The sequence below is a fragment of the Symphalangus syndactylus genome, chromosome 11 (assembly GCF_028878055.3).
Source record: "Symphalangus syndactylus isolate Jambi chromosome 11, NHGRI_mSymSyn1-v2.1_pri, whole genome shotgun sequence".
Taxonomy (NCBI): domain Eukaryota; kingdom Metazoa; phylum Chordata; class Mammalia; order Primates; family Hylobatidae; genus Symphalangus; species Symphalangus syndactylus.
This window is the reverse complement of record NC_072433.2, coordinates 54,576,921-54,592,625: the sequence shown is the minus strand read 5'-3', so window position 1 is coordinate 54,592,625 and position 15,705 is coordinate 54,576,921. Positions and strand designations below refer to the sequence as shown.

Here is a 15,705-nt window from a genome sequence, read left to right as displayed (position 1 = left end):
GCTCACCGGACCTCCTCTCAAGGAGGGTGCGGTTTGAGACGGCCAGCTGCTCTTCTTCTCCCCCTCATTCCCCATCGGAGTGGATGCCATCCCCCTGGGAACAGTCGAAGCCTGAGCTGACCTGAGAAACCAGCCCGCTTTCCCCCAGAACCCAGCCCACCACCATTCCCCGGGCCCAGGTTTAAACAAGGCCTTTAGAGGAAACATCCCGCTGCCTCATTCCCTCTCACAAGAAAAAAAAAAAAAATAATAAAGGTTGCTTTATATTTTCGGGAGTGAGAGGGAACTCCCGCAACCCCCCACCCCTCACCCCTTCGCCTGACGGGGCTCTCCTTCCTGCTTCCCTCCCAAGCACCTTCCCAAGCCAAGGCAGCTGATTTGACGCCCCAGACCTGGCAGATGGGTGGAAACCTTGGGCTACTTGGCAGAAGGGGAGACGTGGAGGCCTAAGGACCTCTGGTATAGGTCGTGGGAGACGGGGAATGGGAGATGGGGAGGAAAGCTGGAAAAGGGGGAGCCGGCTCCGTGTCGCTACCGGCCGCTATAAAACCCTTGGAGTCTGCAGAGATTCCGCAGCCTCGTTGCTAGGAGATCAGGGGTTCTAGAACTAAAGACAGAAGAATTTCCTAGCGCGCCTCGTTTGCTCCTCCAGCCTCCCCTCCGTACCCCTCCAGGTGCCTCCTTGGGGGCAGTGACCCCAAGCGCCAGACGCTCGAGAAGCTTGGGAGGATGATGTAGGGTGGAGCCTGCGACCTAATCCTCCCATCACAAGGGGCACGCGAGAAGCAACCCAGCTGCAGGGCGCTCTGGAGCCTCTCTAGCCGCCTGGAGCCTGCGAGAGCAAAGGCGGCTGGAGACTTAGCGGGCGGGGAGTAAAGTGGCAACTGCACCAAATCTCCTGGCCTCTCGGGGATGCAAAGACTCAGGAGGAGGAATTTTATCGCCTTGTCTTTGTCTCCAGGAAGTCATACCCTCCACAAAAGGAAAGCAGAGATTTTTATTCGGTCTTCTCTTTTACCCTTTCCCTTTCCTTTTCTACCTTTGCTTGACGTTAATGGTTCCTTCCTCCCTCTCCTCCTCTACGCTTTGGTACGAGCCAAGGGAGAGGGGCGGAGGGAGGAAAATGGAAAGGAAGCAGACAGGCTTTAAAGGGGACGCAACTATTTTTTAAGCCACTTTTTCTTCTCTCCAATTTTGCAACTACGGGGGCGGAGGAGGAGGTTCCCGGAAGCTACGCGCAGCTGGAGCAGCGGCGACCGCAGCTGGAGGCCCAGAGCGCCTGCGGGGCGGGCAAAGGCGAGGGAGGTTACGGGTAGGAAGGGCGGGCTGCGCGCGCCCCCTGCGCCCCGCGCACCTCGGGGCTGGCCCATACTCCCGACGGCTGCGGGCTTCAGCATCTGGGGCCGGGTTGGGGCGGCTGGGTCCAGGGCGCAGGTGGTGCGGCCGATGCACCGGGCCGGAGGCTGAGGCCGCGCGGCGGGGCTGGGACAGCACTGGCATCTCCAGAGCAAGCCCGGGGCAGCAAAGGAGGCGCCGCGATGCCAGACGAAAATATTTTCCTGTTCGTGCCCAACCTCATCGGTGAGTGCTGCTCGCGGCCCCGGGCCGAAGGAGAGGGCGAGGGGCCTTGGCGGGCTCCCTGATCCTGCCCTGTCTCCCCGCGTCCCGTTCCAAGGTTATGCCCGGATTGTCTTCGCCATCATTTCTTTCTACTTCATGCCCTGCTGCCCCCTCACGGCCTCCTCCTTCTACCTGCTCAGCGGCCTGCTGGACGCTTTCGATGGACATGCTGCTCGCGCTCTTAATCAAGGTGACAGACACCCCTCTCAGCCAGCCTTGGGGCCCAACAATCCCCTGCTCCCTTCCCCTGCCTCCTCGGGACCTCAGAGTCAGAGGGCTGTCATTCCCATCTCTGAAAAAAAGCAGAACAGGATGGCCTGGGGTATTTTGTTTTGTTTTGTTTTGTTTTTTGTTTTTGAGACAGGGTCTCGCTCTGTCACTTAGGCTGGAGTGCAGTGGCGCGATCATGGCTCACTGCAGCCCCCATCTTCTGGGTTCAAGTAATCCTCCCACCTCAGCCTCCTGACTAGCTGGGACTACAGCCACCACACCCGGCTAATTTTTAAATTTTTGTAGAGACTGGGTCTTGCAGTGTAGCCCAGATTGGTCCCCAGCTCCTAGCCTCAAGCGATCCTCCTGTCTTGCTCCTAAAGTGCTGCGCCCAGCAAGAATGGACTGATTTTGTAGCAGAAGGGATTTAAGCTAGCTCTTGAGAACTCACTGCTTGTGAGAGGTGTGGATTAGCAAGACATGATATGGTCTCTCTGAATACAAATCCATTCAGGCCAGGGGCGGTGGCTCACGCCTGTAATCCCAGCACTTTGGGAGGCCGAGGTGGGTGGATCGCGAGGTCAGGAGTTCGAGACCAGCCTGACCAACATGGTGAAACCCTGTCTCTACTAAAAATACAAAAATTAGCGGGCTTGGTGACGCGTGCCTGTAATCCCAGCTACTCGGGAGGCCAAGGCAGGAGAATTGCTTGAACCCGGGAGGCGGAGGTTGCAGTGAGTCAAGATTGCGCCATTGCTCTCCAGCCTGGGCGACAGAGCAAGACTCTGTCTCGGGGAAAAAAAAAAAAAAAAGTGTATTCAACAGGGGTTTACTGGAGGCCTATTGTGTGCCCTGCATAAGCAGCTGGGGCTCCAGAAGGCATGCTTAGAGGGAGGATGGAGAGGGAAGGGTGATGGCTTCTGGAGGATTGACTAATTTTTTAATCTGTTCTCCAGACCCAACTTGATGCCTGAGGCATCAAGTCTCTTTATCTAGCTCTAGAGACTTGGTTCTGGGGTTGATGAGTTGCAGACATAGCTTTCCTCTCCTCCTACCCTGTTCTCTCCACTCTCATGCCTTTCTCAGTTCATGTCATGGTGACCTTTGCCCACTGACCTCACACACAGCCTGTTTTCCAGCCTGCGTTCCTCCCCAGGCAGGTGGACACTTCCAGTCTTCGTTTACACCCTGCATCAGAGTGATAAAACAAATATGGGTGCCTGTCCTGCATCCACTGCGCCATAACAGCCCCTGCCCACCTAATCTTCCAGGAACCCGGTTTGGGGCCATGCTGGACATGCTGACGGACCGCTGCTCCACCATGTGCCTGTTGGTCAACCTGGCCCTGCTGTACCCTCGAGCCACGCTGTTCTTCCAACTCAGCATGAGTTTGGATGTGGCCAGTCACTGGCTGCACCTCCACAGGTCTGCCGCGATTCTGGGGGCCTTGGCCAGTTGGAGACACTACAGTGGGGTGGGCTGAGCCTAGATGGAAGGGTGGCACTAGGCATCCTGGAAGGACTCCTTTTTAGCTCTGCTTTGTAGAAAGACCCCAGGCAAACCTGCCTCTCTTTAAAGCTTCAGTCATGTTTACAGTTGCATTCAGCAATTCTTAGGACTCTTCTGGCTGGGTATTCTAGGATTCCAAATAGGTGACAGCTCATAGGAAGGGGCATGGGAGCTTTCAAATGTGGCATTTGAATCCTGACTCTGCCCCCAAATAGGTAACTGTGGCTTTCGGCAGGATACTCGTCCTTAGCCGTGCCCAGTTTTCCATCTGTACAATAGGTGTTAACATGAGGATTGGATGCATGGTAGTGGTCATGAAACCTCGTGGGTTCCCCTGTTTTCTCCCCAAGTTCTGTGGTCCGAGGCAGTGAGAGTCACAAGATGATTGACTTGTCCGGGAATCCAGTGCTTCGGATCTACTATACCTCGAGGGTAAGCATTTCCTGCAAACCCCGCCCCTCAGGCTCTTGACTGTGGGAAGCCCTGGGCTGAACCCTGGTCCTAGCCTAGGAGAAGGTGAGGGCACAGAGCGGGGCCTGTCCAGTCACTCCAGGAGGAGGGGCCTGTAAGCTGAGACGTGGAGGAAGAGGATTGGGGGGGAAGGCCTGTGTGAATTACTCCAGGGAATAAGTGGGAATGAGGCCTGCAAAGAGGAGGGACTGAAAGCGGGGAGGGAGATAAGCCAGAGAGGTCTGCAGGGCTGGAGTGTGGACTTGATTCCAGGAACACAGGCAGCCTCTGGAAGGATTTTTAAAAAGATAATGGCTGGGCACGGTGGCTCATGCCTGTAATCCCAGTGCTTTGGGAGGCTGAGGTGGGAGGATTGCTTGAGGCCAGGAGTTTGAGACCAGCCTGGGCAACAAAATGAGACTCTGTTTCCACACACACACACAAAATCTTGAATTAGCTTAGCCAGGCACAGTGGTGCACACCAGTAGTCTCTATTTAGGAGGCTAAGGTGGAAGGATGGCATGAGACCAAGGGTTTTTTTTTTTTTGAGACAGAGTCTTGCTCTGTCACCCAGGCTGGAGTTCAGTGGCGGGTTATCGGCTCACTGCAACCTCTGCCTGCTGGGTTCAAGTGATTCTTGTGCCTCAGCCTCCTGAGTGGCTGGGACTATGGGCGCGTGCCACCACACGTGGCTAATTTTTGTATTTTTAGTAGAGAGGGGTTTCGCCATGTTGGCCAGGCTGGTCTCAAACTCCTGACCTCAGGTGATCCGTCTGCCTCGGCCTCCCAAAGTGCTGGGACTCCAGGCATGAGCCACCGCGCCCGGCCGAGACCAGGAGTTTTGAGGCTCTAGTGCTAGGATCATACCACTGCATTCCAGCCTGGATGAGAGAGCAAGACCCTGTCCGCAAAAAAAAAAAAATAAGAGAAGTAATATGCCGAGATTGTGCCCTCATTAGTGCTGGGGGGCAGGGGGTGGCACACGCCTGCCTCTTGCTAATGTGGCCTGTTTGCTGTGTGTGCAGCCTGCTCTGTTCACCTTGTGTGCTGGGAATGAGCTCTTCTACTGCCTCCTCTACCTGTTCCATTTCTCTGAGGGACCTTTAGGTAGGAGATGAGGGGCTGGGCAGGAGGATGGGAGGGGGATCTGGCCTGCCCAGGGAGATGGAGGCCCCCTCCTTCGGGCCCCACACTTCCCTGCTGCCTTCCTGCAGTTGGCTCCGTGGGACTGTTCCGGATGGGCCTCTGGGTCACTGCCCCCATCGCCTTGCTGAAGTCTCTCATCAGCGTCATCCACCTGATCACGGCCGCCCGCAATATGGCTGCCCTAGACGCAGCAGACCGCGCCAAGAAGAAGTGACGCTGGAGCCCCGGGTCCTGGCTGCCCACCTGCCCTGGGAGTCTTGCTGTGCCACACAGCTCCCCACCCCCTGCTAGGAGGTCCCAGTCTCACGCCTTCCTCATGTGTTGTTCTACCTGTTGGGACGGGGATCAGCCTCTCTTTGATGATGTCACGTTCTCTGGGATCCCGAGGACCCAGGCGTCAAATCAGGGAGGATACGCAGGAGGCCCCATCCAGACAGGCGGTGCTTCTGGGGTGCCAGGACCGGGCAGTGTGACACCCTGCTGGCTCAGCCCTGGGGTCTGAGATGCTAGGGACACTTGAGTGAGGGAGGTGGCATGAGGGCCAGGTTTCCCGAAAGGGAGGGGAGTCAGACCTCCTCCCCCAGCCAGAGCAAGCCTGGGGCACCATGCCCAGGAGGGAAGAAGCCATCCACAGCCTTCCCTGTCACTGGCTCCTCTGTCCTGCCTACCCTGGTCCTGGCGGGACTTCACTATTTCACTTGCTTTCCTTTCAGATATTCTTTGCTCAGGGCCTGGGTTGAGGGAGCTTAGGGAAGGATGTCCGTCTGGGTGCTTTTCCTCCAGTTTGCTGGCTAGCTTCTCCATCTACCCACAGTGACCTCACAGAGAGGCCCTCCTGCCACCCATGCTCATGCGGTGTCCCCGCCGCCCACTTGTTTGATGTCATTGACTGTCTACATGTATTTATATTCTTGATATTTTCTACCCTCACTAGAATGTAAACTCCATGAAGGCACAGACTTTTCTTGTTCCCTTCTCTATCCCTAGAATAAGACCAACTTGAACCTGGCATATAGTAGCTGCTTAATAAATACTCGTCTGTCAATGAGTTGGTTTCTCAGAGTGTGGTCCTTAGACCACCTGTGGAATATTTCTATTTCTTTTTTCTTTTCTTTCTTTTTTTTTTTTTTTTAGAGACAGAGTCCTACTCTGTCGTCCAAGCTGGAGTGCAGTGGTGCAGTCATAGCTCACTGCAGCCCCAAACTCCTGACCTCAAGTGATCCACCTTAGCCTCCCAAAGTGCTGGGATTACGGGCATGAGCCACAAAGCCTGGCTGGATATTTCTTTAAAATGCAAATTCAAGCCAGGTGTGGTGGCTAACACCTGTAATCCCAGCATTTTGGAAGGCCAGGGTTGGGTGGATTTAGTACGGGAGTTCCAGGCCAGCCTGACCAACATGGTGAAACCCCATCTCTACAAAAAATACAAAAATTAGCCAGGTGCAGTGGCACATGCCTGTGGTCCCAGCCACTCAGGAGGCTGAGGTGGGAGGATGGCTTGAGCCTGGGAGGCAGGAGGGAGAGGTTGCAGTGATCCATAATGGTGCCACTCCAGCCTGGGAGGCAGAGCCAGGCAGTCTCAAAAAAAAAAAAAAAAAAGCAACTTTGGCCTGTCTTGGAGGCTCATGCCTGGCCTGTAATCCCAGCACTTTGGGAGGCTGAGGTGGGAGGATCACTTGAGCCCAGGAGTTCAAGACCAGCCTGGGTCACATGGCAGGACCCCGTCTCTACAAAAAATAAAAATTAGCTAAGTGTGGTGGTGTGTGCCTTAGTCCCAGCTACTGGGGAGGCTGCAGTGAAAGGATTGAATGAGCCTGGGAAGTCAAGGCTGCAGTGAGCCATGATCATGCTACTGTACTCCGGCCTGCATGACAAAACAAGATGTCTCAAAAAATAAAATAAATGCAACTTCTTGGACCCTGCAGCTGACCTTCAGAGTTAGAAGCTCTAGGGATGGGCCCAGAAACCTGCAACTTGAATGCTGGGGAATTCTTCCAGTAATGTTGAGAAACACTGTTCCCTCTTTTTGTGGGCTCCTATCATATACTAGGCATTGTTCTGGGCATCTATCCCCTGCCATCTGTGGTTTTTAAACTACTGTACCGTATGCCAGACTGTGCTGCGGGTTCTTTGCAGATGTTACTCAGTCTATCTGCATAATAGCTTAGCCAAGTGGCCCAAGAGGCCCCCATGTCCAGGAGAGCGGAAATTTACCAGATGTGTACTGAGCCTCAACTCCTGTGCTAGGCCCAGGGGACTCACTGGGTACTGGGCAGCTGGCTTCCTCTACAATAACACAGGAAAGTGCTCATTGGGGGTGGGAGTAGAAGACACCTAGGACCTGATTCAGGGTTTGATGAAGGGGATGGGTATCCCATGTGGAAGGCTGGTAGGGATTGGAGAGGAAAGGGTTAGTGCAGAGGAGATTGGTTCTTAGCTGAGGGAATGGCATGGGAAGGCAGGGAGGCCAGAGAGGCCCCTGGGCTCTGCACCTCTTTCTCCTTCCTGTCAGCTCTTCTTCCAGCATGGTGGGTCCTCTGAGCACTCTCCAGCCTCAGAGCACGGAGCCCTTGGTCGGCCTGGGTCCCACGTCCCTGACTGGCTCCTGGGCTCCTTGGTTCTAACCATTTACAGTAACATCAGAAATTGGAACAGATCTAGGCCCAGCACAGTGGCTCACACCTGTAATCCCAGAACTTTGGGAGCCCAAGGGGGTGGATCATTTGAGGTCAGGAGTTAAAGACTAGCCTGGCCAACATGGTGAAACCCCATCTCTACAAAAAATACAAAAATTAGCCAGGTGTGGTGGTGCATGCCTGTAGTCCCAGCTATGCAGGAAGCTGAGGTGGGAGGATTGCTTGAACCCAGGAGGTGGAGGTTGCAGTGAGCCAAGATCATGCCACTGTACTCTAGCCCAGCGACAGAGCGAGACTCTGTCTAAAAAAAAAATGGTGCACAAAGCAGGTGTGTTTCCAGCGCATCAGACACCCCCACCATCCCTGCCAACCTGGCCTGCTCCAGTCAAGGTGGGGAAAAAAAAAAAGGATCTAGATCACAGGGCCTGGAGCACCAAGTGCTGGGGGTTGGGGGCTGGGAGAGCTGGTGAGAGGCGAGGCAGAAGCCAGATGGGGCGGCCTAGGAGCCCAGAAGACTTTTTAAAATTTTATTGTGGAGACAGGGTCTCTGTCACCTGGACTAGAGTGCAGTGGCATGATCATAGCTCACTGCAGCTTCGACCTCTCATGCTCAAGCAGTCCTCCTGCCTCAGCCTGCTGAATAGCTGGGACTACAGGCATACACCACCATGCCCGGCTAATTTTTATTTTTTTCTGTAGAGATGAGGGTATCACTGTGTTGCACAGGCTGGTCTCAAACTCCTGGCCTCAAGTGATCCTCCTGCTTTGGCTTCTCAAAGCGCTAGAATTATAGGTGTGAGCCACTGTGTCTAGCCCATTTCCATATCTTAACATTCATTTTATGTGTGTGCTGTTCTGCTAACACAAGCTACCCTGCTCTAAGTGCTATTTGCGTGCATTATGTTATCTCACGATTGTACAGTTGTACATAATACGACAGCCTTGTTACTGTCTTCATTCCCCAGAGAGGAAACAGGCCCCGAGAGGTGGTAGCCTGGCCAGTCTGGTTCCAGAGCCTGTACCTGAACACTTAATTGTATGCAGTACTTTCACACCAGCGGGCTTCTGAATGGTTGCATAGAAGGCCAGGCGTGACTGTAATCCCAGCTACTCAGGAGGCTGAGGCAGAAGGATCACTTGAACCCAGGAGGCAGAGGTTGCAGTGAGCTGAGATTGCACCACTGCACTCCAGCCTAGGTGACAGAGTGAGACTGTCTCAAAAAAAAAAAAAAAAAAAAAAAATTCAGTTTAGCTTGGTCCTGCCACTGTGAATGGTGCTGTGGTAAATCATCTCACACTTTTTGGGGGACATGTATAGGATGAACGTTGAGGGGCTTAAAGCAGGACAGTGGCAGGGACAGACCTGTGCTTGAAGAAGCTATTGGTGCACAAAACTGAGGTGCAGTTGGTGTGGTGGCTCACACCTGTAATCCCAGCACTTTGGGAGGCCAAGGTGGGCGGATCACGAGGTCAGGAGATAGAGACCATCCTGGCTAACACGGTGAAACCCCGTCTCTACTAAAAATTACCTGGGCATGGTGGCGCGCGCCTACTGTAGTTCCAGCTACTCGGGAGGCTAAGACAGGAAAATCGCCTGAACCCGGCAGGCGGAGTTTGCAGTGAACCAAGATTGCGCTACTGCACTCCAGCCTGGCGACAAATGAGTCTCCGTCTCAAAAGAACAAAAAACAAACAAAAGAAAAAACTGAGGTGTGTTTCCAGCTCGTGGGCACCTCACTACCTGGCCTGCTGCAGTCAAGGTAGGAGACTGAGTCAGGGGCTGTCCCTGCGCCTGCCCTGCAGCCCTTTCTCCTTCCTGTCGGCTCTTCCTCCAGCACGGTGGGTCCTCTCTTTCCAGCCCCAGAGCACAGAGCCCTTGGCCTGCCTGACTCCCATGTCCCTGGCTGGCTCCTAGGCTCCTTGGCTCTAACCATTTACAGTGACATCAGAAGGCTGACTGTGGAAATCCAGCTACATTGAGTTGTTTGGTTTTGAGACAAGGTCTCACTCTGTCACCCAGGTTGCAGTGCAGTAGCTCCATCTCGGCTCATCACAACATCCACCTCCTGGGCTCAAGTGATCCTCCAGCCTCAGCCTCTTGAGTAGCTGGGACTACAGGCGGGACCACCACCCCCAGCTAATTATTTCTGTATTTTTTGTAGAGATGGGGTATCCTCCTGTTGCCCAGGTTGGTCTTCAATTCCTGAGCTCAAGTGATCCTCCCACCTCAACCTCCCAAAGTGCTGCAATTACAGGCATGAACCACCATGCCTGGCCATATGTGATTTTTTTTTTTTTTTTTTTTTTTTTGAGACAGAGTTTCACTCTTTCGCCCAGGCTGGAGTAAAGCGGTGCAATCTCGGCTCACTGCAATCTCTGCCCCTGGGGTTCAAGCAATTCTCCTTCCTCAGCCTCCTGAGTAGCTGGGATTACAGGCACCCGTCACCACGCCTGGCTAATTTAGTATTTTTAGTAGAGACGGGGTTTCTCCACGTTGGCCAGGCTGGTCTCGAACTCCTGACTTCAGGTAATCCACCACCTCGGCCTCCCAAAGTGGTGGGATTGTAGGCGTGAGCCATTGCACCTGGCCATATGTGATCTTAAAAAAGAAAGTTGGGGAGGAGAGTGTGAGCACGGGCGGTCTAAAAGAATCTGCACCCGAGTATCCTGAGGCTTGTAGGGTAGCACTGAAGACTCACAGGAGGGTTTCTAAGTCCCCTTGGCCTACAGGGATGTGGCTCGCAGTCAGTCTGGTGCCTGCGTTCCATGTCCAGTGGCTGGCCTGGGCTCAGGTGGAACCTGCAGAGCCCTTGATCCGGAGGTGGGGAGTGGGGAAAGGCTGAGCTGACCTGGGCCCTGGAGTCTCTGTATTTGATCTAGGGAACATAGTGGAGTCACGTTATATGTGCAGTAATAGCCTTCTGGAATTCAGCTATATGCCTTCAGAATAAATGAATGATCACCACGCCACTATGTAAGAAGTTTCATTTGTTTGTTCCACTCAATGACTCCACCTCGGAGGGCAGGAGATCAGTACCTGTACATCTGCTGTTCCTCTAGGCAGTCTTCAGTCTTCGAGGCTCTCCTTCTGTGATTAAAAGTAACCCTAACTACTGTAACAAACTTCAAGATGTGTAGTGCCTCAAACATGATAGTTTATTTCTAGACTGGTTGTGGTGGCACACGCCTGTAATCCCAGCACTTTGGGAGGCTGAAACAGGAGGATTACTTGAGGTCAGGAGCTTGAGACTAGCCTGGGCAACATAGCAAGTCCCCATTGCTACAAAAAAGTTAAAGAGTTGGCCAGGCGTGGTGGCTCACACCTATAATCCCAGCATTTTGGGAGGCTGAGGTGGGGGATCACCTGAGGTCAGGAGTTCGAGACCAGCCTGGCCAACATGGTGAAACCTCATCTCTACAAAAAATACAAAAATTAGCTGGGTGTGGTGGCGCATGCTTGTAGTCCTAGCTACTCGGGAGGCTGAGGCAGGAGAACCACTTGAACCAGGGGGCAGAAGTTGCAGTGAGCCGAGATCGTGCCACTGCACTCCAGCCTGGCGGCAGAGTGAGACTGTCTCAAAAAAAAAAAAAAAAAAAAGGAAGAACATTATTTCTAACTCATATTAAATCTTAATCAGATGCTGCTGACTGGGAGACAGCTCTCCTGCAAGTGGTGATTCAGGGATTTGGGCATCTCCTGTTCTGTAGTTCTGCCATTTTCAACACGTGGCTCCTGGGACTGCCTGGCTTGTTTGCATCATGTAGTCAGATGATGTGTATGGAGGTTGCAGGAGCCAAGTTTTTATGGAAAGACAGGAAATTAGCACTTATTACTTCCACTTCCATTCCATTGGCTACAACTCGGTCACATGGCAGTGTCTAAGGACAAGGGAAGCTGGGACACAGATTAGTTGTGGGCCTAAGTGGAAGAGGAAACTGATTCGGTAAACAGCATCTTACCATGCTGAATGTGTTCGCTGTTGAAAGACACAGATTTTTCTTATAAAAGGGGTCCTTCAACACATCAATTACTTTGGTATTCAGCCAAAGAAAAGCCATTTGTTCTAGTGCTAGAGGAAAACAGGCTGTGTTGAACTTCTTCAGAGATCACACTGTTCTCTATGTATGTATGTTTTTTGAGACAGGGTCTGACTCTGTTGCCCAGGCTGGAGTCCAGTGGTGCCGTCATAGCTCACTGCAGCCTCAAATTCCTGAGCTCAAGTGATCCTCCTGCTTCAGCCTCCTGAGTAGCTGGGACTACAGGCACATGCCACCATGCCTGGCTAATTTAATCTAAAAACAGTTTTTTTGGATTAGACATAGGCCCAATTTTTAAGATATAAAAAACTAAGGCCAGGCACTGTGGCTCATGCCTGTAACCCCAGCACTTTGGGAGGCCGAGGCGGGCAGATCACCTGTGGTCAGGAGTTCAAGACCAACCTGGCCAACATGGTGAAACCTCATCTCTACTAAAAATACAAAAATTAGCTGGGTGTGGTGGCAGGCATCTGTAATCCCAGTTACCTAGGAGGCTGAGGCAGGAGAATCGCTTGAACCCAGGAGGCAGAGGTTGCAGTGAGCGGAGATTGTGCCATTGCACTGCAGCCTGGGCAACAGTAGCAAAACTCTGTCTCCAAAAAACCAAAAAATACAACAATCAGCCAGGCGTGGTGGCACATGACTGTAATTCCCACTACTCAGGAGGCTGAGGTAGAAGAATTGCTCGAACCTGGGAAGCAGAGGTTGCAGTGAGCCGAGATCATGCCACTGCACTCCAGCCTGGGCGACAAAGCGAGACTCTGTCTAAAAAGAAAAAAAATTCAATGTACATTTCAGGTTTCTTTCAGAAAACAGGTTGCTTGGGGCAACCCTAAGCCCCTGGGATGAAATTCAAAATATTTAACCACCAAGCCAGAGCAAGACCCTGTCTCAAAAAAAAAAAAAAAAAAAAAAGAGGTTAAACCTAATAATTTAAATTTTAAAAATTTAAAGTTAAAAAAATTAATCTAAAATTTTTTTTTTTTTTGAGACAGAAGCTCACTGTATTTCCAGCAAGTCCTGTCTTCCCCACTCTATGGCCTGTGCTGGGTCCCTCTTCGTGCATATTTTTTTTTCTGAGACAGAGTTTTGCCCTCTCCCAGGCTGGAGTGCAGTGGCATGATCTCGGCAGACTGCAGCCTCCACCACCAGGGTTCAAATGATTCTCCTGCCTCAGCCTCCTGAGTAGCTGGAATTACAGACGTGTACCACCATGCCTAGCTTTTTTTTTTTTTTTTTTTTTTTTTGTATTTTTAGTAGAGACGGGGTTTCACCATGTTGGCCAGGCTGGTCTTGAACTCCCAACCTCAGGTGATCCACCCACCTCAGCCTCCCAAAGTGCTGGGATAATAAGCGTGAGCCACTGCACCTGGCCCCGTGCATACAATTTAGAGCAGTTTCCCCTATGACCTATGGGATCTTACAATCCTGTGAGGTACACAAATTAGTCAGGATGGGCTAGGTTATGCTGTGGTAACAAAACCCCCCAAATCTCAGTTGCTTAATACAGCAAACATTTCTCACTCCTGCCACATGTCTGTTGCAGGTCAGCTGTGGCTGCACCTCATGCCATTTTCTCCCTGGGACCCAGGCGGTTGGAGCAGCCTTCACTTGGAACATTGCTGGTCACCCATTTATATGGAAAAGGGAAGAGCGGGCATGTGATGTCATTTCCCCTTGCATTTCATTGGCAAGAGCCAAAGCCTGGCCGGGCGCGGTGGCTCACGCTTGTAATCCCAGCACTTTGGGAGGCCGAGGCGGGCGGATCACGAGGTCGGGAGATCGAGACCACAGTGAAACCCCGTCTCTACTAAAAATACAAAAAATTAGCCGGGCGTGGTGGCAGGCGCCTGTAGTCCCAGCTACTCGGAGAGGCTGAGGCAGGAGAATGGCGTGAACCCCGGAGGCGGAGCTTGCAGTGAGCCGAGATTGCGCCACTGCACTCCAGCCTGGGCGACAGAGCAAGACTCCGTCTCAAAAAAAAAAAAAAAAAGAGCCAAAGCCTGATCACCAATTGAGGTCCATGTGGAGACATCAAGGCATGGATTGGAAATGAGTCCAGAGCTCTTGGGTGAGGTCAGAGCTGGAGTAATGGATTCTGAGGTCAGTGGTATAGAGACCATCTAAGGTCATGCGACTGGACAAGAATGTCACCATGAGAAGCGGGCCTCAGGGAACCTACTGAGAGAAGCGAGAAAGAAAACTAGAACAGGTGACGTCAGGAAAGTCCAGCATGGGAGGAATGGCCAACTGTGCCAGGTGACCGATCAACTACTGGATTTAGCAACGGGACATTACTGGTGATGCCGAATAGAGCAGTTTCCATAAAGTAAGGGGCAGAGACAGAAACAAACTGAGGTGGTTTTTTTGTTTTGAGTTGGAGTTTCGCTTTTGTTGCCCAGGCTGGAATACAATGGCGCAATCTCGCTCACTACAACCTCTGCCTCCCAGGTTCAAGGAATTCTCCTCCGTCAGCCTGCCGAGTATCTGGAATTACAGGCACCCACCACCATACCTGGTTCATTTTTGTATTTTTAGTAGAGACAGGGTTTCACCATGTTGGCCAGGGTGGTCTTGAACTCCCGACCTCAGGTGATCTACCCGCCTCGGCCTCCCAAAGTGCTGGGATTACAGGCGTGAGCCACCACGCCTGGCCCTATCTGGAGTGGTTTGAAGAGATAATGAGAGATGAGGAATGGAAAGTGAGACCACAGAGAACTCTAGAAAAATTTGGCTGTGATGGAAAACGGAGAGGTGGAAGTTAGAGGGGCTCATAGGGTTAAGGGAGTTGTTTTATATGGACAGAGTTGACATGTCTATATCCTGATGATGATGATACAGGAGAGAAGATGAAATTGATGGCATATCAGCTGGGTACAGTGGCTCACACCTGTTATCCCAGCCCTTTGGGAAGCCAAGGCAGGCGGATCATGAGGTCAGGAGTTCATGAACAGTCTGGACAAGATGGCAAAACCCCATTTCTACTAAAAATACAAAAATTAGCAGGGCATGGTGGTGCATGACTGTAGTCCCAGCAATTTGGGAGGCTGAGACAGGAGAATCACTTGAATCCAGGAGGCAGAGGTTGCAGTGAGCTGAGATCACGCCACTGCACTCCAACCTGGGCGACAGAGTGAGACTCAGTCTCAAGAAAAAAAAAAAAAAAGACAGCACAGGAGAGGAGGGCAATCAGTGAAGGAATGCAGCCCTCTCTCCTAGAGCCCAAGGGGAGGAGCCCAGAGTGGGAAGAGGAGGCAGGACAGAGTCTAGATGCCAGCAGTTTGTTAGGTTTGTTGCTGGGAAGGGCCTTCCTACCCAATTTGCTTCTATTTTCTCAAAGAGGTGAGAGAAAGTGGGCAGGGGTGTAGGAGGCTGAGAGGAGAGGTGGTGTGAATGGTTGTCTCGAAGCGGATCGCACACAAGACAGAGCAGCACAGTCAGAGAAGCTGCACCTCCCTCAAAATTTGTTCCCATGAGTTTAAAATAAGATCAGTCAGCTCGGTGGGGTGTTCCTCCTCCAGCAACGTTCAGCTGGTCAGGGGCAGGGCAGAGAGGGAGGGAGGTGGTTTAAGGGGGGGATCGGGCTTTTTCCACTAAATATTACGGGAAGGTGAAGATGAGGGAGTTAGGGAGGCTTTAAGGATTTTTTATTTTTATAGAGACAGAGTCTCCCTCTGTCACCCAGGCTGGACTGCAGTGGTATGATCATAGCTCACTGCTGCCTCCAACTTCTGGGCTCAGGCAATCCTCTCACCCTAGCCCCCTGAGTAGCTGGGAACACGGATGCATGCTGTAACATCTGGCTTTTGCTTTTCTTTTTGGAGAGATGGGGGTCTTGCTATGTTGCCCAGGCTGGTCTCAAACTCCTAGTTTCAAGTGATCCTTGTGCCTTGGCCTCCCAAGGTGCTGTGCTAGGGTTACAGGCCTAAGCTCCTGCACTCGGCCCCTACGATTTTTTTACTTCCTCGGCAGAGACGGGGCAGGCCTGGCACCTACAACTCTACCTGGCCCCAAAGGGCTGGTGCACCCAGGCTGACTGCACCTGGATCCTTGTCTCAAATGAGGACCCCTTACTGGTTGTGGGGGAGAAGGTGGG

General features: G+C 52.3%; 1 protein-coding gene across 3 annotated transcripts; it reads left to right on the top strand.

The window, feature by feature from the left end:
* Positions 1–909: 909 nt before the first annotated feature.
* On the top strand, positions 910–5,983 carry CDIPT (CDP-diacylglycerol--inositol 3-phosphatidyltransferase). 3 transcript variants are annotated; one of them, XM_055233087.2, is made up of 6 exons: positions 910–1,581; positions 1,676–1,810; positions 3,102–3,255; positions 3,690–3,771; positions 4,815–4,896; positions 5,004–5,983. In XM_055233087.2, the coding sequence occupies exons 1-6, from the start codon at positions 1,539–1,541 to the stop codon at positions 5,147–5,149; spliced, it is 642 nt and encodes a 213-aa protein (XP_055089062.1). In that variant the 5' UTR covers positions 910–1,538; the 3' UTR covers positions 5,150–5,983. The 3 variants fall into 3 exon arrangements, with proteins under 3 accessions (XP_055089062.1, XP_055089063.1, XP_055089061.1); XM_055233088.2 differs by lacking the exon at positions 1,676–1,810; XM_055233086.2 differs by lacking the exons at positions 910–1,581; positions 1,676–1,810 and having other exon boundaries at positions 1,829–3,255.
* Positions 5,984–15,705: the final 9,722 nt, after the last annotated feature.

What these genes read in the sequence shown, in the direction of transcription:
- CDIPT (XM_055233086.2), top strand. Translation starts at nt 2,852, where the DNA reads ATGAGTTGCAGACATAGCTTTCCTCTCCTCCTACCCTGTTCTCTCCAC. An exon ending in GGATCTACTATACCTCGAGG is followed by an intron (nt 3,772 to 4,814) that starts GTAAGCATTTCC and finishes CTGTGTGTGCAG; the next exon opens with CCTGCTCTGTTCACCTTGTG. An exon ending in TTTCTCTGAGGGACCTTTAG is followed by an intron (nt 4,897 to 5,003) that starts GTAGGAGATGAG and finishes GCCTTCCTGCAG; the next exon opens with TTGGCTCCGTGGGACTGTTC.